The sequence below is a fragment of the Euphorbia lathyris genome, chromosome 5 (genome assembly GCF_963576675.1).
Source record: "Euphorbia lathyris chromosome 5, ddEupLath1.1, whole genome shotgun sequence".
NCBI classification, from domain to species: domain Eukaryota; kingdom Viridiplantae; phylum Streptophyta; class Magnoliopsida; order Malpighiales; family Euphorbiaceae; genus Euphorbia; species Euphorbia lathyris.
The window spans coordinates 83878428-83903950 of NC_088914.1; the positions used below are offsets into that span (position 1 = coordinate 83878428).

Genomic DNA, 25523 nt, shown 5'->3' on the forward strand with positions numbered 1-25523 from the left:
GATAAATTAATAAATTTTTTAAAATAATAATTTCTTATGGTCCCGATTTGAGCTAGTTCAAAAAATGATCAATTTTAATAAATTAATAAGATAATCATTTTCTGGAACAACCCTTTATAAATATATTATATTATTACCTTTATAAATTAATAATTTCTAAAATACATATGCGAAATATATATAGATATACATACTTAGGATAATTTAGCAAAATATGAATCTATAGTATTTTGTTTTTTCTTGAAATTTAAATCTAATTGAATTTTATCTCTAACTATTCCCAGTGCATTCAAAAGTTCCGGTGTATTCTTATCAAATTGTAACAAAAAATTATAAAGAGTGGATGATGTTATAATTGCTTTCTTTCTTGTGACTGGTTTCAAAGGTATCGAATCATTTTCAGCTTCATCCTCAAATGAATTTTGCATAACGCTCGATAAAATTTCTTCTAAACTTTGGATTTGTGAACATTCATTGTTTTCACATGGATAATCCAATATTTGATTGACATCCATTGGATTGCGGTAACCAAGCTGCCCAATCATTTCCTCAAGTTTATAAATGTCTTAAGTGGTTGCTTCCTCTAAATTTGTTGTGATAAATTCATGAGAAACCTATTTTTGGTATGATTTCAAACAACACTACATATAAATTTATATAGTAATTCATTAGCTATGATACATTGAATATTTTTAGCCTAAATACAACGAACTTCCAAGTTCAATTAATTTATATAATGCACATTTAATTTTATTTGTTCATTGATTTTAACAAAAAAAACTTTATTTAAATTAGTAATTTAAAATTTATTTTTAAAAAATTTAAAATCATTCTATAAATTAATGGTAATTATTAATTAATTAATAACTCTATAAATTAATAAAATTCTATATGCCTAAACGGGGTGTTTGTTAGGGGGGATATATGAGGTGGGATAAAGATAAAAAAAAACACGAGATAAGTTATTCCGTGTTTATTTGGGAGATAGACGAGTGAGACAGACGAGGGATAAGCCTCTTATCCCTCAAATCTTATACCCTGTATAAGGAGGCGGGATAAGCTCATGCGATTTTAATAGGATGGAAAAGTCCATCTTATCTCTCAAATTAATGTTATGCAGTTTAAATAAAATTAAAATAGTAAAATGTATTATTTATCTCTATCTCTATCCCGCGTACCAAATATTGAATAATAATTTTCGATTATTATATTTTTATCCTTATCTCAACCATTTATCATCGTCTCTATCCCAACCTTTATCATTATCCTTATCCCAATAAAATACCAAACGATACCAAACAAATTTTATTCTCGATTGAACTTTGAATGAATTACAGTTACAGCTATCACTAGTCTTTCAACATAAGCAAAACATAAAAAAGATTCAACATCGGTTCCCAAATTAAATGTGACTAGTTATTTCTGGAAGCTTCCACAGGGTTCTCAAATCATCATTAGATTAGATGAAACCGGTACCATTGCCATTTGCCCACACACTAGATACATATAACATCACCACCGCCATCATCACCCCCAACAAGAGAAGCAAAAAGATCCCAACTTGGTAAGAAAGAAAGAAATAGTTTTGAAGGTGAAATTGAAGGGAAGAGAAAAGAGGTGAAATGGGTGTTGATTATTACAAGATATTACAAGTAGAAAGGAGTGCAAAAGATGATGATTTGAAGAAAGCTTATAGGAAACTAGCTATGAAATGGCATCCTGATAAAAACCCCAATAATAAGAAAGAGGCTGAAGCTAAGTTTAAACAAATCTCTGAAGCTTATGAGGTATTCTATCTAATTCTTCTTCTTTTTTGTTGTTTTATTTTCATATTCCAATTTTTGGATCTGGGTTTTTGTTGATCTGCCTTATTGTGATGAAATTTTCTGAAATTGTTGTTGATGCTCAAGTTTCAAGTAGCTTAGCTGTAGTTTAAGATTGGCATGAGAGATTCTGTCATATGTTCTGATCTATAGTCCCAATTTCGAAGTTTTTTTGGAACCTGTTTTGACAATTTGATGCATATATTGCTGCTATGCATTATCTAATAGTCCAATTAAGGTTTGTTTAGGTGGATTTCTCTGAAGGTATGTCTAGAATCCTATTTAGTTTGGTTTTACTAATTAGAATATAAATAGAAGTTCTGAATTGAAAACTTCCTTTTAATTGAATCGTATTAGGAAAATGTTATACTTTTAGGGTTTTTTGTTCGAGGTTTGGTGCTTGTGGTTTTGGGATATGTATATGTGCGAGTTTTGGATGTAATCGGGTCTCATGGGATTGAGAGTTAGGGATTTGAGTGATTGAAATGTTGAATTATGGTATTAGTTTGTGAGTTTGGGTCTATTTTCTATGTTTTAAACTCGTTTTAGTAAAAAGCAAAAGAAAAGTATTCGTAATTGGAAATTGTAATTGATTTTTGACCTATTCTAAATTTAAAATTAAGTTTTAAGATGTTTCTTAAGGTAATTTCTTAAAATTTAATGATAAGATGTTACTTCCGACTCGTACATGTCTGTGATAATGTCTCACTGCCATATCTGATTCTGTTTTGGACCGGGTCTAAGGATAGAGATTTTCTTACTATTGCTGATTACTATACTCCCGTGGATGTAGCTAAAAGTAGCAGAACTATGTAAATTTCTTGTTCTTGTGATTGCAATGTTTAAATTCTTTTAAAAAAAATTGTTCCGCCGCATATCAAGCTTTTTTATAATCAACAACCGATCCAATCCTTAACAATTTCGAGTTTCGTGTACTTAGAATTGGCTGATCTACCTTAAAACATATTAATTGGATTCATCTACCAAAACTATATCTAATATTTCCTGATTTTGTAATCTTTCTGAATTGGAATTGAATGATTTGAGTAAAAGATTGAGATTTTCTTACAATTGTATCAACTTGCCGATTACTAATGCCGATTACTAATGAATCTGCCTGTGGATGTAGCTAAAAATGGCTGAACTATGTAAATTTCTTGTTCTTGTGATTGCATGTTTAATGTTTTGTTCCGCATATCAAGCTTGTTATAATCAACAATTGTCATGGAACCGATTGAACTAAAAGCTCAAGCTTATACACCGATTGAACTAAAAGCTCAAACTGATAGTTCAGGCCCAATCATATATATCTTATATTAACATCTGACACACCCCACACACGAATGCCCAGTGGGCTTGAAGTGTGCACAAACAGGCTTTGATACTATGTCACGGAACCGATTGAACTAAAAGCTCAAGCTTATAGTTAAAGCCTAATCATAGATCTTATATTAATCTCTGACAACAACCGATCCAATCCTTAACAATTTCGAGTTTGATTCTAAAACAGATTCTAATAGTTCCTAATTTCTAAATTGGAATTGAATGATTTGTTTTGTTGTAGGTTCTAAGTGATCCACAGAAAAAGGCAGTGTATGATCAATATGGAGAAGAGGGGTTGAAAGGGCAGTTTCAACCTCCTCCTGAAGCAGCTGGAGGTGGAAGTAACTACTTCTCAACTGGTGAAATTCCCACATCATTCAGATTCAACCCGAGAAGTGCTGATGATATTTTCGCTGAGTTTTTTGGGCATTCGAGCCCGTTTGGAGGAATGGGAGGAAGTGGAGGAGGCATGAGAGGAACAAGGTTTACAAGTGGAATATTTGGTGATGATATGTTTGGTTCATTTGGTGAAGGAGGTGGAGGAGGAGCATCAATGCATCATAATGCTGGTCCTAGAAAAGCTTCTGCAATTGAGAATAGGCTGCCTTGTAGTCTTGAGGAGCTTTACAAGGGAACTACTAAGAAGATGAAGATTTCTAGAGAGATTGCTGATATAAGTGGGTAAGTTTATGCTGTTTTTTGTTTTGCTCTTTCTTTTTAAACTGTTTTTTCCTAGGAAGCACTCACACCTATAAAATGAGACACGGGTACCGCTGGACACGCCAAATTTGTTATATATAATCATAAATAACATCCATGATAAGTCATTAATTCGTAAAAAAAAAAAAAACATTTAATACTTCAAACTACTTAAAACTACCAAAAAAGGCGGTTGCTATAAACTTCTATATTCTACTTAATTAACTTAGGATCCGTGTCCCCGAAGTGTCCCCGTTAAAAAAGAAAAGAAAAAGAGGAGACACTTATTTTGGAGTATCGGGTGTGTTCTCCGAGTAGGGGCGGAGACAGGGGGTCCCAGCCAGGGGGGGGGGGGGGGGCAATCACCCCTACCAGTGGTGGTTCCGACCCTTTGTCTCTGGAAAATTCAGGGTTTGGAGGTGCAAGATGGTCCCTTATAAGTATCTGCTGACAAAAATTTAGCTGAGTAAGATGTAAAATGAGATTGAAACAAAAAAAAATTGATGCAAAAAAGTGTAGTTAGTTAAAATTGCCCCCTGGCGGAGCAATCCTGTATTCACCGCTAAGTGTCGAAGTGTCCGGCACTCATATCTTAACCTCCTAAGTTCGCTGCTACCTAGTTGTTTCTTGTTAGTTTAGTTGAGAGTTGGAGCAATCATCCTGGGTTAGTTGAAATTAAGCATCACTTTGTTTTCTGGCTTTAGAAGGGTATCGTAATAGTCTAGTTCAATACTACGTAGATATTGTTTGCTTGACCCAAGTTCTATTCTTTGCGTCTCATGAAAAAATGCGCCTATATGTATTGGACACACACGTTATTAATGTGTCTATATATGTATTGAACAGTTGTTTCTTGTTACTTTAGTTGTGAATTTGAGTAATCATCATGTCTTTGTTTGATGAAATTAAGCATCACTTTGTTTTCTCTGGCTTTAGAAGTTTGGTACAATACCATACCATGGCAGTACCATGTAGATATTGTCCGTTTTGGTATGAATCCATTTGGTCCAAGTCCCATTCGGTCTCACGGTTTTGAAACTCGTCTACATGTATTGGAAATACACCTTACTAATATAGCTCAGTCCCCCAATTCTGATGTGAATGTGGGATATATACAGTTCAGCACTTATCGCCGTCTTTTAGGACTGTTTCTTGCACTGGTCTTTCACCTCGGTACCATCCCTCAAGACCGGGTTGTTATAGGCCCACCAGTTCCTTCATGGTTCATTCCCGAACCAACACTTCGTACGTGGAGAATGTGGACATTGTTTGTTTTGCCTCAAATTCAACTTATTAGGCCTCATGGCTTTAAAAAGCATCTATGCATATTGAAAGAACACCTTATTAGTATATTCAGTCATCCCTTTTCATTCCAAATGTGAAATTCATTCATTCGTGTCATCATGGTCGTTCTTTAGAGTTATTTCTTGTTCAAGTCTTCCACCTCAGGCCAGCCCCCCAGGAGGCCACCAGTCTTTCCCTTTCCACATCCGATATGGGATTTCACCTAAGTCATCCTTTAGGTTGTTTAGGTCGTTTCTTGTTTAGGCCTTCCATCCCAGCGCCACCTGACTGGTATCCAAAGACCAGTATCCAATACTATGTAGACGTGTCATAACACTGTGAGTCCAAAAGTATGAGATTTGAATCAAATTGGAAAATACTATGACTGTTATAACGACATGGAAAGAGAGACATAGGATGAGAAAGTTCTCTAATACTTGAAGCTAAATATAATTCCGTAGACCATGAATTATCAGAAATATCCAATAGTAATTCACAGAAACATACATTTTCTCTGCTTCTAGTCTTGTATTCGATGTTGATGTTGATTCGTTTTTTCGTAAAATGTTATCTTGTGGTTGCAGGAAGACAATGCAGGTTGAAGAAATCCTAACAATTGATGTAAAGCCAGGATGGAAGAAAGGAACAAAGATAACCTTTCCAGAGAAAGGAAACGAACAACCAAACGTCATACCAGCTGATCTCGTCTTCATAATCGACGAAAAACCCCACCCTGTGTACACACGCGATGGAAATGACTTAGTTGTCACACAAAAGATATCTCTAGCTGAAGCTCTCACAGGTTACACTGTCCATCTCACAACCTTAGATGGAAGGAATTTATCCATTCCAATTACCAGTGTGATAAATCCGACCTACGAGGAGATTGTCCCGCGTGAAGGGATGCCGATCCAGAAAGACACAACGAAGAGGGGGAATCTGAGAATCAAGTTCAACATTAAGTTCCCAACAAGGTTAACATCAGAGCAGAAGGCAGGCATCAAAAAGCTGTTAGGTGGTTGAATTCAACTTCCATAGACACAGAACTACAGTTAAAGAGTATATATATGTTTAGAGACATGAAAAAGTGTTGAGGTACTTTGGAGTGGTTTTTCCATATGCAATCATGTAATTTTGTAATAGATTGTACATTTTTGTTTTCCAAGTATTTGAGTTTTATTATTCTCACAGAAAATCTTTATTTAAGCAAGTGTAATGCATTTCTTTAAAATGGGCATGGAACTTAGCAAGTTCATTTACACTTTGTTATTGTTTTAGGGCTTCTTATTAAAATCTCATATGTATGATATCTTCTCGATAAACAATATTTGATAAACAATATTTGATAAGGGTGATAAACAATATTTGATAAGGGTACAAGCTATGGTTACTTTGTTTTTTTTTTTTCATCCAATGAAATAGAAAATTAACCAGCATTGGATAATGAAATAGAAAATTAACCTGGAAAAAAAAATAAAGTTATCAAGTAATGGTTATTTTATCAAAAATAAAGTAACCATAGTGTCTCTCCTTGATAAGAGATTGGAAATATTTTTCTCAAACAATTTTTTACCATAATATCTACTACTTATCAATAACAGTAACATAAACTTGTCAATAATGGCAACATAAACGGCCTTGAAGATAATTTTACTTGTCAATAACGGCAACATAAACATAAACTTGTCAATAACAGCAACATATTATGTCAATAACAGCAACATAAACGGCCTTGAAGATAATCTTACCAACATATACAAACTTGTCAATAACAGCAACATAAACGGCCTTGAAGATAATCTTACCAATATAAACGGCCGTGAAGATAATATAATAAAATCTTACCCTTGATATAATAAATAGTTCAATGGCGTGAAGATAATCTTACCAACATAAACGGCCGTGAAGATAATCTTACCCTTGATATGATAAATAGTTTAGTGGCGGCAATATAAACATAAACTTGTCAATAACAGCAACATAAAAAGCCTTGAAGATAATCTTACCAACATAAACGGCTTTAAAGATAATTTTACCCTTGATATGATAAATAGTTCAATGGCTTAATATGGCTTAATATAATAGAATTTTCTAAACTTGGTTTAAAAAATTGATCCGAAACTTAAAATATTTTGTAAGCTTCCAAATTTGTTTAAAGTGATATAATCAACACCGATGACGTGATAAAATAAGAAATGATTTGGAAAAGTTAAAATGTATATATAATCAATACCATAAGACGTGATTGAATAAGAAATATTTGAAAAAGTTAAAATGTGTATATATATAAATTCAGAAGTTCATATAGAACTCTTGAAGTATTAAACCTAATTTAATTAAAAGTCTAAAGTAACAAGTTCAACCAATTTTAAATATCACTAAAATTTTAAAAATTACATTTACTTATTCGTATAAGTTGAGCTTTTGCAATGAAATATATATAAGTTCGGTAGAGTTCTTTAGTTCTTTTAAATTCTTAGTGATATATAATAAAATATGATTATCTTTTAAGTTCTTAGTGATATATAATAAAATATGATTATCTTTTAAGTTCTTAGTGATATATAATAAAATATGATGTACTTACTGATGTATGATAAGATGATATAAAAACGGATGGGAAATGATGTCTAAAACTAATCCAACTTACCAAATATTAGGCTCTCACAGGAATATCATTTTATATGATTTGTGACACTTTTGGTTGGTTGGTAACAATAGGGACGTTTTGTACATTATTCCTTAAATTTATAAATTATACAAAACAATGAGACATTTAAGAGAAATTTGTTTACTAATAAAACTTGCAAAGCCGAAGAGCAAGTCTGATGAAGATAAAAGAAAGAAGGCTGTTAGGTTAGTTCCTGTAAAATGAGCCTTCTCAAAGGTCAACCTGATACTATAAATAAAATTATAAAATCACCCCAAAAGGGCAAATTAACTTAACGACTATGATTGACAAATCACAACACAGTGAAGAAGATGCTAATAGCTATTGATCTAAATACACTTAAGCTTAATTTTACATATGCTGCAGACAGCTACGGGATACAAACAAATTAGAAATAGCAAATTGAAATTGGTTATAATTCTCTTTATTCACTGTAATCTGAGGAGGAAGATTCAGTGCCCTCTATTTCATCCGGGTCCCCGATTAGCTCTCTATCTCTTTCCCTCATTTCATCCTCATCCGAGTCCTCGCTCATGTATCTCTCAACATCCAAATCCCCTTGCTCGACTTGATCTACTTCCACTTCTTCATCATCTTCTTCTTCATCATCTTCGTAATTGGCTTCCATATTGTAATTGGCATTCATATTGTAATCGCTTCCTTCGAGTAGCTCATCGGATTTTCCATGAAAACCACGGCCATAGTCATCAATTGCCATATCATCATATTCATCTCCTGAGGCTTGACCGTTTTCGTCATCGTAATCGGATCTTTCTGAGCTGCTGAGATTTTCAGCATCCCCAACTTGGAATCTTGTTTCATCACCATTCCACTCGTCCCTTTCCAAGATTTGTGGTGCTTTACCGTAGTCTGGTTCTTTTGGGATAATATTTGTCTTGACAGTAATGTTTATGGCTTTCTCAATAGGTTCCTGCCTGCTTTTAGCACTGCGGCGCCCTCCTCGTGCTCGTGATTGCCCTTTCCAGGAAAGGCCCTGTCCTAATCTTCTGTTCCTGGTCCTACTTCTCTTGCTTGATTCTGATCTAGAACCAGCAAGTCTTCTTTGAGATTTCCCACCTCGGGTCAGTCGTCCACGACCTCTGCCTCGGATTCCCTTTCCACGACTTAATCCAGTTAAACCTAATGCTCCATCAATCCAGTTCTCATCCTCCAATAATCCAGCTTGATGAGGGGTTTCTGTAGCTTCATTATATTGAGTGTTCTTCACTAGTGCGAACTTAGAAGGAAACTTCAAAGGAATATAGATGAAAAGATTAGAGAACGGTCACTGAACAAACTGTATATCCATTTACAAGTATAACGTCTCACGGAAACAAAATATTATAATAACAAAGTAAACAGCACTGCGGTTCAAAGCAAAAGGCCGGTTGGCTTTCTAGTAAAAAAGCTATGTTTCACTACGCCTTGGAAATAACCAAACTCATACACCAGATCAATGCTTGTAAAGTATGAACATATGACAAGCATCTAGACTAGACTTGCAAATGAGGAAGTTACCTTTGCTGAAATTTAGTAGTAAAGCATCTCCCTATCAAATCACAACCGCTCCGTCCCTCAAATATAGGCACAAATTATAAAACACGCATACTAAGTGCCGGATATTAATATGAAGTGGACCTTTAACTATCAGCTTAAGCGAGTTCAAATAGTTCCAAGATATGGTATCAGAACCAAATTGACCAAGTGGTCTAAGGAGTCGTGCCTATTTCATGAGACGTCAAAAATGTAAATTCTTCCCTATATTCCTGGGACAAAGGAATAATACGGATTGTTTTTTATCTTCCATAGAAAAGATATGGAACCTATGTCTATCCGAGGCAGCTGATTGTTTGAAATGATTGCTTTCGAAGCATAGGACTAACTTACATAAATCTAAGTGTTCGTTTCAAGTATTCTATGTTGTGCACGCTTCAAGCCCAGTGGGCATTGGCGTGTGGAGGTGTGTAAGATATTAATATGAAGTGGACCTTTAACTATCAGCTTAAGCTTTTAGTTCAAACGTTTCCATGACACTAAGAAAACAACAAATATTATCGTTATTTTTCTAGTATATCCTTAATGAATAGAGCTTTTAACAAAGTGATTTAATGAATAGAGCATCTAATTATTTTAAACATAATAATTATAAAATCATTATAAATACAGGTATATTAGGAAACTAAAGTATTAAATAGTTAAAGGAGTCCTACCTATTTCATGGGACATCAAAAAGGTAAATTCTTCCCTATATATATATATATTCCTGGGACGAAGGAATAATACGGATTGTTTTATATCTTCCATAAAAAAGATATGGAACCTATGTCTCTATCCGAGGCAGCTGATTGTTTGAAATGATTGCTTTCGAAGCATAGGACTAACTTACATAAATCTAAGTGTGAGTTTCAAGTATGTGAACAGCCACTCAGTGCCTGAAACGGTTATTGGTTCAGGATTAATGTATTACTTAGTAAAGTCTAGTGCCATTTCCACCAAGAAGCCAATTGAATGATCGCAAAAAAAAAAAAATTAATAATAATAATAATATTAAAAGAAATAGCAAACGGAATAACAAGACTTGCATCCACTTCACAATAGCAGCCTCTGGTTAAAAACACTTGCGGCAAGGGATCCACATTTTTCAGAGATAAAATTATGCTTTGGGTGTAAGTACTTACATTAAAATCTCCATTGCCCCTTTCCTTCAGAGACTCTGCTTTTTGATGTAGTGTGTACCAAATGGACGAATCTAATTCCAGAACCCTTAGAGCTACAGCTGCAGTTGTTCGTGGTAGCCATGGAAGTACAGGAACCTTTTGCATTCTGGAAAAATCATAAACAGCACTTCGAGACAGATCATCTGATCCCAAAAGTTCACTGGTTGTTTCAAAGTTAGAAGACATGTAATCCCTCTTCGTAGAACCCTCCAACAATGTCAGAACCTGAGGAGAAAACATGCATTTAGTATATTTGGAAAGAAAAATGAGAGAAAAAAAGAGACCTGGTGGAGAAAAGGCTACATTCATGATAAACGGGTATATTAATGTAATAGATATGTGTAATCAATCATAATCCTTGAGAAATTATGCGAATCTGAGAAGTTTATATCTTAGGCACAAAAAGACCAAATATGAAATCTAGAAGGATAAGAAAAAAGCAGTAATAACACATCAGAATCTGAATCATATGTCCTATCAGATAAACTGAAGTTCAAAAGATGCCACATAAAAACCTGAAGTAAATCTTCAGCTGATGCTGAGGACCCCAGCTTTTTACCCCACAATTTTCGATTATCATTAGTCCAAACAGGTTGAAGCGCATCTTGTAGAATTGAAACCTGCAACCCCATAGCAAAGATGATTTCAACAACATCATTCAAATGATTAAAAATAAAAAATAAAAACAAATTGCAGGTGCTCACCTCAATGAGAGCCAACTGCAATTTAAGTAACCTCATCCGCAATGGAGAAGATGAACCACACAAACTGTGATCAAACCCAAACCTCCGTTTCTCTTCACATTGAACCACATGTCTGGAAAAATTGAAGTCACTGCCAGAGTGCTCATATGTTGTATGGCAAGAACGACAATGATTATCTTCAGAAGAATAAATATTACGACAGTAATCACAAAAATCAAGTAGTTGTCTGCCTCTTTTCTTCCCATACTTCATTGCATATGATACTGAAGAACTAAAGCATTCCTTCCACATCCACTTCTCAAAATCTTGATACCTCTTCAAGGCATGATTCCTTTCAGTTTCATCCCTCCCAAGCTCAATTGTAAAAGATGTCGAGGTCTCAGACATATCAGAATCTGCAATGCATATAATGCTGCTTGGGCTGTCAATACCAGGACTAAAATCAAGGACAGCATCCATTTCCACAGCCTCAGCTTTGACAATGTCACCTTTTTGTCTCTTTGTGCTGGCTCGCAGGATGTTTCTCTTGACAGCTTCCTTAAAGGACATCTCGACCTTTTGTAACATCATATGCAAATGGGATTCTCTAACACCACGTACATCCAAAGATGCCAGCAAAGAATCAAAACCCTGCATGAATTTTTTTAAATTGGTGATAATGGGAGACAAGAAGGTGCACAAATCCTTGTTGTAGAGTTAAGTTTACTAATGCTAGCTCTGAAAATGACAAATATTGCATGCGGCAGACATCTCTCTCTCTCTCTCTCTTGTTTTTGCTTCCCTAGAAAATTCTAGCAACAGAAAAGGCAGAAATGTGTGCCCCAGCTAGGATATTGCAAATACAACATCATGCGCAAATGCACACATAAGAAACCAGATTAAGCATCTTAAGACTCATAAATAAACCTGTAAAGCAAAAAGGGAGTCAATTAGAGAAAAATTGAAACCTGTGCAGAATCAATAAGCCTCCAGCGACCATCATGTAACTCAACAAAGATTCTGCCACAGCCTGGGTCATTGCAAGAAGCAGATGTGATAAACTGCCAATAACGATTGCGTCTGCGATCCTGACCAAGAGGCAATGATCTGTACACGTACATTTCCTCTGCCTTATGGCCAATGAAGGATTTTAACTGTGAGCGTGACCTGTCTGCAGTGTTCCCTATTTGCTGATACAACAGATTATCCAGACCATTATCTTGTATCTGAGGATTCCCTTCAGAAGGCATAATATTAAGATAATTCATATCATTCTGTGGATCATTTAATGGTTCTTGTGGAGCAGAAGGATTGATAGATGACACGTTAATTTTTTCATCAACAGTAACCAACGGGCTCTGCCTAACCTCTACCATAGACATTGTAAGGTTAGGTTCTGCCTTGTTTCCTAAAAGTGAAGAATAATGAGTCTTTATGACATAGTCTTCTTTAGTGCGACGTTTATCAACTTGTGCTTCCGCCCATATTTGCTTCTTAAGAGCATTTGCTGCTTCCAGGCGTTCCTAAAAAGCCATTAGGTTAAGAAAACAGAGAAGAAAATAGTTTAAAAAATCACCAGAAGGAAAACGTGATACCTCAAGGACAACTCTGATTGAATTTCCTTCAAGTGCCACACCAACCAACGCAACAAGTGAATTAAGTCGCTCTTCAACAGTAAGATCAGAGTATTCCCCCTCCATTAGTCCCTGAACCCATGGTTCACCAAGATTGCTTTCATCAATATCTGCATCTTCTTGATCCATATTAGTGGATGTACCAGCAATATCTACAGATTGTCCAATGGAAGAACCAAGATTTTTTACTTCATTATTTCTGTCAGAACGCACAGAAGAGAAAGCCTCACCAGTCTTCTGCAGTCCAACTTGAGGAGTTCTAATCACATCATCAACCATATTCCCATTTTCAAAGAGAGAATTTGTGTTATATCTGTTTGCTCCTGAAGAGTTGCAAGCCTTTGTCTTAGGGTTTAAGTCAGAACCTAGATCATCAACTTCAGGATCATCAGCAACATCACTTTCAGAATCTTCCTCTCTTTCAGCATCATCAGCATCTTCCCCATCTTCAAAACCACATTTAAATATTCGGATTCTTTCTCTGGCTTCCGAAAGTAGTACATCACCATCAGCCGGATCCTTTCTATAGGCAGGACGCACACAGTATGTTGATGGAGCTGTTCTCTCAAAAAGTTTTGAATCCCTCGACAATGCAGCAGCAATTGAAGCTTCTGGTGTCTTACTTGTTGTGAGATCCCTCAGTCCAGATATCTTTTTTTAGCAGGAAAAAAAAATTGAATAAATGCAAGCCAACTGCAATGAAAAATTGTGTGGAGATGCAATTTAACTAACCTGAATCTTTTCTGCAACTTCTAGTATTGTCAGACCCTTACTTCCTTCAAGAGAAAGAACATGAAATGCAGCAAATTTTACAGTACCAGGTGTCAAACGATGCCGAGATCTGCGAGGATTAGAAAACCCCCTTTCTTGCATTATAGCAACAGCATTCTCAACAGCTGCTCCACTGCGTAAATTGGTAATTACATCTTCACCATCATTTCCCTGAAATATAACATGGAAATAACAAAAAAGAATCTAATTAAACCAAACACAAAACAAATAATAAACACGCAAAATAAAAACACATGACTTGCACTCTGACTAATGAAGTGAAGTTCAAATTAACAAAAGAAGAGTCCAAAATACAAAACGGATCATTTTCCTTGAATTAATTATATTTCTTTCTAAAATAACACAACCACTAAACCTAAAAGTTAAAGCTTTATCAGCCAGTGATCCAAACATAGACTTCTTTCTTGATGACACTTCCACATACAAATACCAATTAAGCATGAAGTGTGATGAAGATGAGACCTCGTTTCTGCTTTCTTTCACGTACCAATAGGATAGGATGGGATAGATAATGTAAATACATTCTTTGATAGCTCTGCTACTAAGTCTCGTTAGAAATCGAAGAAGGTGAGTTCGGAGATGAAGGAGAGGGTATGGTAGCTCGAAGGTAAGCCTGAGAAAGCAATAGAGTGGAGGTGGAGTGCTGCTCGGGTGAGGAGCACGAAGACCACAAGTATAGACAAATTTATCTTGTGCTGAAATTTGAGTTAATAAAAATGGAACCGACCAAGATTTGAACTTTGGATCTTTTTGTCTAGGTGACTCTAATACCATAAGTAAGTACTACGCAATCTAAAAGTTCAGACATGTACAGACAACCCAAGAATATTTTTACATCTCAAACAAGCATAATGACAACAAACAGCTTTTGTTAAGACATGTTTAGCTTAATGAAATAGGAAGGACCTCGTTATCATCACGAAGATATGCCTGATCAGCATTTCTTTCCTTAAGTTGTGGTCCAAAGCCTGCTGAAAGGGCAAACTGCCGCAATATTTCAGGCCATGTTAAGGGATTCAGGTGACGTTGCCAGTTACGTATATCAAAACCCCATGCATATGCCTGAAAGAAGAGCCAAAACAATTTTGGTAAACTATCAACCCTGTGAGAATATAAAGTTTCGACTGTAACATTCAATCAAGTAGGATTTACCCCTTCAACAATATGTGGATGGCCACCTCCAGGGTTAGCAGCACTGTTCTGATGTCCCCCCAAACCAGTGGAAGGTGTCCTAGCAACATCTTCAATATCTTTAATTATGATTCTCAAAAGTGCAAGATGCACTTCACCTAATAGCCTTGGATCCTGATAGAACATAGACCAGTAAATACACAAACAAGAAGAAAAATTACGACAGCCAAGCTCTAAATACATTTCAATGAAGGACCCAGATGCTCACGTAATCATGAAAAGCTTGGACAAACTCATCCAGGGTGAATGGCCATATCCCAAGCACATCTGTAAATGTAATTAAGAACCTCCAAACCTGAAAGTTTACAAAACTGGAAGATATTAATAGAGGCCCAAAAGGAAAGGAAATACAAAAAAATATTTTTCTTTTCAAGGCAGAGAGCAATCAGTATAGTAAAAAGTTTCTTCAAAGTTCCAACAACTAGTCCTAAAATACCATGCTCTTTCACTAGCTTTTCCATGTCAAAAAGTAATAAAAGAAAGCAAGCAAACAACCCAATACCACACTGCAACTTAATGTGAGACCTATGCGGAAAAAAGAAGAGCATAACCTCGTCAAGGTCAAAATCACTTTTCACTTTTCAGTTTGTAAAAAGCTCCCCTATACTATTTCTTAGTTAAGATGCTAACAGAATTACTGTCAAAACTTGGTTCCATTCCACTCATAATCGAACTGCCTAGAAGACCCAAATGACCATAAATAGTTCACAGCTATGAAAGAGAAGTCAATGTAGACATATCTAAGAATTCACACCAAAATATATTGAGAGGAAAAAGATGTCTGTGCAAACATTAATACTTGATACCCAAACATAAAAAGGCTCGACATTACTATATGCTCAAAAGGAAATATCAAAACATCCTATTTTTATTATTTTTCTGTACAGCGGCTACCCACTGTCCATAATATGTTGAAAACACGAGAACATTACAATTATTACAGAGGCTACTGAATCCATAACCACAATAATAAAAGGAAAATTTAGAACCACCAAAGCTCACCATAAGAAGATTGCCAACATTCTCCTCAGAATTATTCCAAGGTTGAGTGGCGAAAGGCCTCTTCAAGAGCACAGATTTGGGAGGGAATGCGACCAGCTTATCTATAGACAGAGAATATAAAAGAATAAACTTAAAACAGAAACCAAAGCACACAGAGTTCATACCTATATTATCATTAGTAATAGTAATACATATGAAAGTTCCAAGTATAAATAAACTAAAGTTTTGATTGAACTACCACTACAGTTGAAGGCCAAAAATTCAAGACAGACCAATGGAGATGATGAAAGTGTAAATATGACCCTAAGAAGATACTAACTACAAGAAAAACAGATATCCTGGGACAAGAAACAAGACATGGCCAACCTCTATATATATCAAGATTCTGCAAAGTCTCAAAGTCAAGAGAAACTATTGAAGGCAGTCCTTTGCTTGAAGCAGCTAAGTCCATGAGTTCTACACGTTCATCTTCAACTAATTCCATTGATTCTTTAGCAATTCTGCGTGCAATTGCTCTCTCAGTGGCAGCTTTTTGCCTAGCTGCTTCCTTTTCTCTGCGTAGTTCTTCCTTTTGTCTCATTTTCTCAGCCTGAGTGCAACGAATAATGTAAGTGAGAAAATTTAACTTAAGCATCAGTAAATGCAAACCAAGTAAAAGACATTGTTCCCCAACTCACTCTCATAGACTCCTTCTGCAAGAATCTCTCCCTACGCTCGAGCTCACGCCTTTGCTCCCTCTGGAACCTCTCCTCTTCTCGTTGCTTTTCTCGCAACAGCCTCTCTTCTTCCTTCCGCCTCTCACGGTCATGCTTTTCCATTTCTTTCCTCATTTGTTCTTCTCTCTGAATATATAGTATAATTAATATGTTACAATTAGCATAAAACATACTGATTTTCTGAAGAAATCGTATGGATGGTAAGACAATACCTTTCGTCTCAAGATATCCTGCTTTTCAAGCTCTTTCCGGATCCTCTTCTCGTGCGCTTCAACTTCACGTGCTATTCTTGCCTCCTCACTCTGGAATAAGTTAAAGTAAGTTCAAATTGTCACCATTTTGCAGTTAAGGAACAGGATATACTAAAAAAAAAAATCTACCTTGCGCTTCCTCTCAATGCGCAAAACATCTTCATCATGATTAACCCTCCTATCAGATGGTGCAAATGGATTTTCCAATGCAGTAATTGGATGACTACCCAATTGAGTGTCCATACCAACATTTGTTAAAGAACTTTTTCGAAGTACAGTCTCATATTCAGCTGTTGCAGATGGCAAGAGGTGGACCTGCCTGCCTTCTTGGGGCAAGAGATTTAGACTGGGCAATGGACTTGGAAAACCATATCCAGAGGAAACTTGCTCATTTGCATGCATGAATGGGCGCGCTGAAGATAATGCTGCCGACTTGGCATTATGACCATCAGCTGGTGAACCATATTGGTAGGATGGGGCAACTCTTTCATATGCATCTGCTCTGACAGTTGGTTGCTGCGGAAGAAACTGGTATTCATGCAAGGGCCTTGTAGCACTCTGAGGATAAATGTGTAAACATGGAATTTACCAATTTAGAGTGCTTACAAACATTAGATACGGGGCAAGATCACAATGCATGAAGAACACAGTGTAACTCAAAAGATAAAAATAGAAAAAATGAAGTATCTCAATAACAAGGATCGTAAAAGCTAACAGTAAATATTTAAAAAATGAAAGCAGTTGTTGCCGAGGGGGGGAGAGAATGAGAAAAAAGAGTTGGGTAGAAAAAAGAACAGTTTGATTTCTAGTAAACCTCCAAATTCATGTTTCTGGCAGCATTATCTATTTCACTAGTGTCTCTAGTCACTTTCAAGTTCTACTTATTTCAAGTTGCAGAAACAGTACTGAGGAAGTTTAGAATCCTACAGAAACTAAGTACTACTACTTAAACAATAACATTTACCTAGTAATGTAAAATACAGTCATTGATTGAGAATCTAAGAAAAACAAACTTTGAAATATGCCATAAAAACTTAGAAAAGAGAAATCAACACTTCTAAAGGTTTGACTTCCACATTAATATGGCTCAATCTACTTAAAAAGCCCAGCAGATCTTGATGAACCAAGGAGTCTAAAGTGGGCATTGACTTATAACTATAACTTCTATAGTTGAGTACTGATACTTCTAAAACCAGCAGTTATGCTTTCAATTGAAAAAAAAATTGTTACCACCATCAAACATATGATTCCATAGTAACAAGTTCAAGGAAAAATGAAGATAAAAAGAAGGATAGAGATATGAATTTCATCAACATCATATCTAGATATGCCATAAATGAAAGGGTAAATAATTTATTAGTCCTTATAGTGTTACCTTTAGTCCTTGTATTTCAATAATACATTACAAAGTCCTTAACTTCTATTCTATTCAACAGTTTAGTCCTCCAATCCATTTTAAATGACTGATTTTACCTTTACTTATTAAAGGTAAATTGCATTTTTGATACCTAAACTTTAGTATGTTTACACCTTCCTATCTAATTTTAATAAAAATAAAATTCAAATGTCTCAGTGTATTAAAAGTAAAAATATTTTTTTCAAGAAATATAAAAATAAAAATATTAAATATATAGAAGTGCATTTTTAATATTTAAAATAATAGCAGTATTAAGTGTAAAATTAAAATTTAGATACAAAATGATATTGAGAATAATATTTTTAAAATTATAGTATTTTTAATATTTTTATTTTTATATACTAACCTAATAAGTAAAGGGCAAATCAGTAATTTGAATAGATAAAGGACTAAAATGTTGAATAAAATAAAAGTTAAGGACCTCGTAATGTATTACTGAAAATACGAGGACTAAACAATGTATTAGGTATCAATGTAGGGACTAATAGATTATTTACCACCCTAAATGAAATAATGCAACCTAACCTTGATAGGTTTCAGATCAGGTTGCTCATAGAGGTTGGCCTCAAATGATCGCCCAGGCTGCTTCTGCTGCGCTACTGTAGAAATATGAAAAAAAACATGAGCCCGACTTCAGCATGCTATATAAAATGCTAGGAACAAGAAATCCACCCTACTAAAGCAATTATAAACAGTTTCAGTCGCATTATCAATATTGACAACAGAAGAATATAAATGTAAGACAATAGTTACTCAGATGAGGAAAATTTTGACCTTATAAAACATGATATCAAGGCTTCACTTTACATATTTTTCCTAATTTGTAACTACAATTACCTCAGATAAAGCTTGCAATTCAAAATTACGCTAAAGGCTTTTTAGGTGTTATTTCTTTTTACCCACAATGATGTATGCCTCCAAGTATGCTAGCACAAGATTATACATTTAATATACTGCCAAACATAGATTTTATGCATCCAGCAAAAAAGAAAATTAAAAGATAACAATAACTTCATTTCTAATGGATTTGTGACATTGCAGGCAATAAAGTAGCAGTCTTCCTTTCTTCAAACATATGAAATAGCAATTGAAATGTTGACCAAAAGAAAGGTGCCTCGTCCATTGAGTTCAAGCAAAGCCATAAAAAAAAAAAACATAGTTAAAATAAGCTATTACCATGTATATTGCACTTAATTACTCATACAAAAACAAAATGAGACAGTCTATGCAATTATAATAACAGTTCTACCTTATAGTTGTTAAATCGAGATACGACTCGTGACTCGAAATCTCATTTTGTGAATCGAGACTCGTGAATCATATCGAATCGTAAGATACGGATCAATTTTAAAATATTATAAAAAAATAAAATATTAACCATATTTAACTTTAAATATGAGTCTAAAAATGAAATTTTAATATCAAAATAGAAATTATATCAAGTTATCATTTAAATACTTAAATTAAAATTCAAATTAAAGTTATCTCTCCTTCCTAGAAGAGCAGCCATATATATAGGAGCTAAATTTATCTTTATTGTATTAAATTCGAAATAAAGGAGTACACCTATCTACTGTTATATTCAAGTCAAGGGACTGTTGGTTGGTAACTTTAAATTAAAAAGTAGTAAATTACAAAATAACTAAGGATATAATGGTCAATTGGCAAGAAAAGAGAAATCTAAACAGTCTCTTCTTCTTCCTCCTCGCCAATTCATTTTCTTCAAAATATAACCAGGGCTGGATCCAGCCATGACAGATCCTAGTGAAGCTCCCTTCCATGGGGCTTTCCGGCGCCGGAGGGTCGGCCAACCATTCCCGCCTCCTCTGGCTCCGCCGCCCCCTGTCTGTAAGTTTTTTTCTTTTTCTTTCAAGCAGTGCCATGACTCGACCGACTCGGCCGAGTCACCAACGATTCGGCCGAGTCATGGCCGATTCAGGAAGGTTTCAAGTCAGACCATAGAGTCGACTCGAAATCCTCCTGGATCGTATCGACTCGTACGAGTCGACTCGCGACTCGTACGAGTCTAATAACTATGAAATCAATGAACTCAACACTTTGACCACTATTTTTTATATATTATATTCTAGTTAGCAGACAAAGCTATTTCTAAATTTCAGACATGTTCTGGAACCAGATTTGTCACTACTAACTATTTATTGCCAGAATGCAGGTATCTTGGGCACAAGTTAAAAAGAGCTAAGAAAGTGAAACAAACAAAACATCAAATTAAGAGAAGGTTACAAGTTGAGTTCACTAATTCTCACTCTAAGGCTGGGCTCCTTGCAGACAGAACAAGATAAAAAAATTCCCTCTTCTGGAAGAGAGAACAAGAATGCCTAATAAATAGAGAATCAGTCGGCTCTTCAGCATGGTAGCATGAGGGTAGCTGGGATTGCGTACTGCAAAAGTTCAAAACTATAAAAGCCATATGGTTCAAAATGCAAATAGGAAAATATACAGAATTTTGAGGCCATGAGCAAAATCATAAAAAAAAATAAAAATAAAATAAAAAAACATAGTTAATATAAGCTATTATTACCATATATATTGCACTTATTACTCTTAGAAATACCAAATGAGACGGTCTATGCAGTTCAATTATAATAACAGTTCTAACTATTCAGAACAATATCTGATATCAATGAACTCAGCACTTTGACCACTATTTTTTTATATATATTCTAGTTAGCAAACAAAGCTCTTCCTAAGATTTGAGACATGTTCTGGAACCAGATTTGCCTCTAATAACTATTTATTGTCAAAATGCAGGTATCTTGGGCACAAGTTAAAAAGAGCTAAGAAAGTTAAACAAACAAAGCATCAAGGTTAACAAGTTGATTTCACTAATTCTCACTCTAAGGTTGGGCTCCTTGCAGACAAAATAAGATAAGTTGGTCTTATGAAAATTTCCTCTTTTGGAAGAGAGAACAAGAATGCCTAATAAATAGAGAACCGGTAAACTCTTCAGCATGGTAGCAAGAGGGTAGCGGGGATTGAGTTCTGCAGAAGTTCAAAATTATAAAAGCCATATGGTTCTATCATTCCCTTCTCCCATTACACCCCATCTCAACAAAATCACAACCTAGAATCCTCATCCATTCACTCCTTTTCATTATCATATTGGTCATGCAAATGCATATCCCAAGTTCCAATCCTAACAGCTTGAATGTTGGTTCATCTACCTTATTGTTCTAATACCTAAAAGGAAAATGCACAACATTTATTGTCAAGAAACACTCAAATCAATTTATCACAGCAGCACTGTCACTTCCAAAAACATCTCGGCTCGATTTCATGGAGACATTGACATATCCAACTAAAACCTTTAAAACGAGTCAACGTGATAACCAGACTTGATTCAAGGTAAACCGGCTTATATTTTTGAACCGGCTTATATTTTTGAATCATTCTCTTGAAAGTAATACAGGAGGTAAAAATAGAATACCAGATGATTAACAATGAGCAGGTTTGGACAGTACAGCTATCTTAGTCCATCACCTTTGAATTCAGAGCTAACAGATACACATAATCCTTTATCAATTTGGCACTTAACCCAAGCTTTGCAAAATCAGTTCATGCAATTTCGTAAAAAAGATAAGAATCATCTCTGTCAAAGTAAAGGCAGCGATGTTGCAATACAGTACATCTTCCATTTTCCAAAATGATCATCACTCAACAAAGTATCAACTCAGGGAATGATAAAGGAAAGGAAACAAATTTAATTTAATTGATCCAACTCTCTTTCTCTCTCTTCATTTCCTTTCCTGGATCATTCCTTGAGTCGCAGGATAATGGAAACCTTAATTTGGAAAAAATTCAAGTATACCTTCAAGGATTAAGCAGTTATGATATAGTAATTCCAAAACATGCCAACTACATCATTGTCCAAAAAGTCCAAAAGTCTCCGGTACCAAATCATTGATGCAAAAAGAAAATGCAAGTCTCTCTAGAGTGGTCTGCTGATTTTATCACTCAATACTAATTAAAATCCAGCTAAAATTGCTTACTGTTACAGCTTGATGAAATTCATCTGCCCTTGCAAGTCGCAAAAGTATCCATAAAAATTATTTTCAAGTTCACACTTCATTTAATGCTTATTGGCAGATGGGTGGGCTACACATAATATTAGTTTATCTCAGTTAAATATATTTTCTATACGATAAAAAAAAGAGCACCAATATCATCTCCTCGTTGACCTCATACATGAAATTTTATAAGATCCATCACCTCCATCTTAAAACATAACAACTATCTATCAGCTAAATGCATCGGATGTTTCAGAGCCACATATATCTTATTAAATACTTAAGTGTGCTATTATCCATGTATTTTATTTTCCTGTGATCTAAATTTGTTTTCCCAACTCAATGATTGGTTACTTATTCTATGCACAGTTTTCGAAAAGGAAAGGAGCAAACAATAGGGTTTAAGAACCAACTTTACCTATAGGAGCACCAAATGCATCCGGAGGCAGAGGATCAAATTCCATTCCAAGAATTGGACCATCCTCCCTCAGTGGCTCCCCCAACTGAGCCTCCACAGTTGCTATGGCTCTGAGCTCAGCTACTGACTGCTGTGGTTCGTAATACCTTTTCATTACAGACATATCAGTACCAATCCTCGCAACGGCCACCCCAGGAGTCCTGTGAACAACTGGCCTTCGCGGATCAATTCCATGACCAAATGGACTTGAGCTAGAGGCAGCTATTGACAAGTGTTCATTTCCAACCTCAGTTGCTGGCCCCGTTTCCTCAGCACCAGGGATTGTAGACGGAGTTGGTGAATCCTTCGGTTGGCGTTTCCCTTCTGCTTGCTTCCGGTCTTTCATCCGGTCTTTCAAACGCCGATGACAAAACCACATTTGCAGCTGGCGATCAGAGAGTGCTAATTGGGCTGACAGCTCAGCACGCAATGCCTCAGAGGGGTATGTCTCAACTGAATATCAGAAAAGTTGAAAACTAAAGTATAAGCATGCTGCTAAGCTAATCTAAATTCAAAGAAGAACGACCATAGAAGATACGAATTATTACAGCTACATTTTCAAAACTTGAGTAAATATATACCTGAAACTCAAAGGAAACATTAACAATCTAACATAAGTGAAACAAGCAATACAAAAAGGAGAAAGAAATTTAAGTAGAGAGTAAGTAGAGAGCTGCATTTCAAAAACAAACACGTATATTCACCTAATTCAAAAATAAATAAAAAAGGAAAAGAAACAAACCAGCATATGTTTTTTCGAGTAGTTCAAGCTGAGAAGCAGTCTTCATTATCCGCTTAGACTTAACTTCTCCTTCAGGAGGCTTCTTCTTCTCTCCTTCTCCTCCAGAAGCAGCAGAAGCTCCATCCATTGCTAAAAAAACCCTAGAAATCGAATCTACCAGACTGAAATCGGGGCTCTCACATAGAAATGAGAGAGATCGAAGCACCAGACCTAGAAAATTAGGTATTGAACGAAGAACAAAAAATCAACAGATAGATTGATTCACAGAGTTTCTCTCTCTAAGAATAAAAATTCCCCTCTCTCTCTCTCCAAAGAGAAAGAGAGAAATCGATAGTATCGTATTGTGAGTAGTATTTCTTTTTTGGTGTATTTGGTGCGTGTGATTGAGATGTGCGGCTGAGAGATTTGGAAGAATAATAATTAAAAAAATTTCCAAAGCATTTTTCTTCTATTCTACCATCATCATCAGTAATTAATGAAGTGATAGAAAAGAAAATGCAAAAGAAATACAAAACCTCTTCCTCCTTTTCCTCCTCCTCCTCCTTCTTCGTCTTCGTCCTCGTCGATGTTGGAGATGAAATTGATAAATGAGATGATTGTGAATTTTGATTTGAATCAGGTGAAGGAACAGTCATTCTCTCTCTAATTGTTTCCATATTTTTTTTTTCTTTATTTTTTCTTTTGTTTGTTTATTTCTTTTTTGACAAAAGAAAGAAATTTCGGAAATAAAAATGAATTTTTTGAATAGAGAGAGAGAGGTTTTTGTCAGATGAGATGATACTTTTTTGTTTTCGAAAATCTAGAGAGAGAAAGAAAGGATTGAATTTTAATTCTTTTTCAGCTTTGGAAATTGGAAGAGTGTGTTTGCGTTTGGGTTTTTATACGGAGAGAGAGAGCGATGAGAGCGTTTGGATTTTGGGATTTTTTTTTGCAGTTTTCTCGCAAGTTAGGTCTAAATCCTACCGTTTCTTTTCGCGCTTGTTTCTCCATCCACTTGTCATCCCCACTTCCTCATTTCGCGCGTGAGTCTCAGTCTCTTCCTTAAACTTCGCCATACAACAGTAACTTAACTTTAAGAGATATCTATTTGGCTCTCATTCTACATTAGTACCTCATACAGAGTGATATTTTTGTTTAGAGATTATGACTGATATGATTGTAGTTTTTTCTTATATCTTTTCTTAGGTTACGGATGTTCTTATTAATTTTGGTCATGTCAGTACTTACCGTCACTTCTAGGGTTCAGCACCTAGTTTCTATTTGTTGTTTATTCGTGATAATGCAATAGGACGTCCTTTATTTCGTTTCACTTAATTTCTTTTATTCGTTGTTTCTTTATTTTTCCTTCGTTCTTTAAATATTTTCAGGTTCAGTTTTCTATCCACAGTTTTTAATAAAAAAAAAATAATAATAAATTTTTTTATATACTAATATTAATAGGTATAGGTAGAAAAATGTTAGTGCATATGTACTATACAAATTTAATATAATTATATTGATTAAATTTGAAAAATTAAAAAACAAAATTTTTATTTATATAACTAAGAGTATTTTTATATTTTAATGTAGAAAATTAAAAAGAAAAACTAAATAATTGATTAATATAAAATATAAAAACCTTAAAATATATGTGTGGACTAGTATAATAGGTAAAAACATAGAGACTAATTAATTATACTATTAATTATTTATCCAAGTAAACACACATTACAATGTGGTCTCTTTTTTTTTTTAAGTTATATATAACATTACAACTTTCTTTGAAAATATAATTACTACTTAATTCCTATTACAACCTTGATTAATTTTAACAATTTAAATTATCACCATAATTAATTTAAGATTCTAATTAAATAGATTTACATGAATAAATATAATAAATATATGTATAAATTATTTTGTGGATGTTACATTACATGTGCAATAAGGTTAAGGTGTAGGACGCAGAAACTCAATCTCATCTCATATCTTCTTGAGTTTTGTGAAATATTGACCTACTGATAACTGGTTACTTGATGTTGCTAATGTATCCAAATCGTCTTGATAATCCGACGTTGTTAATAATCTGTAAAATAAAAATGTAGGTCAGATGG

At 34.9% G+C, this 25523-nt stretch overlaps 2 protein-coding genes across 2 annotated transcripts; one reads left to right on the forward strand and one right to left on the reverse strand.

Annotated features, from left to right (window-relative positions):
- Positions 1-1430: 1430 nt before the first annotated feature.
- On the forward strand, positions 1431-6339 carry LOC136229317 (uncharacterized). The gene is made up of 3 exons (XM_066018014.1): positions 1431-1787; positions 3388-3827; positions 5714-6339. Exons 1-3 carry the CDS (start codon positions 1623-1625, stop codon positions 6150-6152), a joined length of 1044 nt encoding a protein of 347 aa, XP_065874086.1. The 5' UTR covers positions 1431-1622; the 3' UTR covers positions 6153-6339.
- Positions 6340-8007: 1668 nt separating this feature from the next.
- Positions 8008-24281, reverse strand: LOC136229979 (homeobox-DDT domain protein RLT2). The gene is made up of 19 exons (XM_066018867.1): positions 23946-24281; positions 23431-23640; positions 22650-23141; positions 18729-18802; positions 16916-17344; positions 16748-16837; positions 16497-16661; positions 16186-16408; positions 15820-15920; positions 15026-15112; positions 14779-14931; positions 14533-14688; positions 13567-13776; positions 12796-13485; positions 12169-12723; positions 11222-11851; positions 11033-11137; positions 10479-10742; positions 8008-9049 (listed from the first exon to the last, which is right to left on the reverse strand). The coding sequence occupies exons 2-19, from the start codon at positions 23555-23557 to the stop codon at positions 8225-8227; spliced, it is 5376 nt and encodes a 1791-aa protein (XP_065874939.1). The 5' UTR covers positions 23558-23640; positions 23946-24281; the 3' UTR covers positions 8008-8224.
- Between the last annotated feature and the right edge of the window lie 1242 nt (positions 24282-25523).

Coding starts and splice junctions, on each gene's coding strand:
- LOC136229317 (XM_066018014.1), top strand. CDS start 1,623: ATGGGTGTTGATTATTACAAGATATTACAAGTAGAAAGGAGTGCAAAA. Junction 1,788..3,387: donor AAATCTCTGAAGCTTATGAG/GTATTCTATCTA, acceptor GTTTTGTTGTAG/GTTCTAAGTGATCCACAGAA. Junction 3,828..5,713: donor GAGATTGCTGATATAAGTGG/GTAAGTTTATGC, acceptor TTGTGGTTGCAG/GAAGACAATGCAGGTTGAAG.
- LOC136229979 (XM_066018867.1), bottom strand. CDS start 23,557: ATGGATGGAGCTTCTGCTGCTTCTGGAGGAGAAGGAGAGAAGAAGAAG. Junction 15,113..15,819: donor ATGTTGGCAATCTTCTTATG/GTGAGCTTTGGT, acceptor GTAAACTTTCAG/GTTTGGAGGTTCTTAATTAC. Junction 10,743..11,032: donor CAGCTGAAGATTTACTTCAG/GTTTTTATGTGG, acceptor TTTTCTCCTCAG/GTTCTGACATTGTTGGAGGG.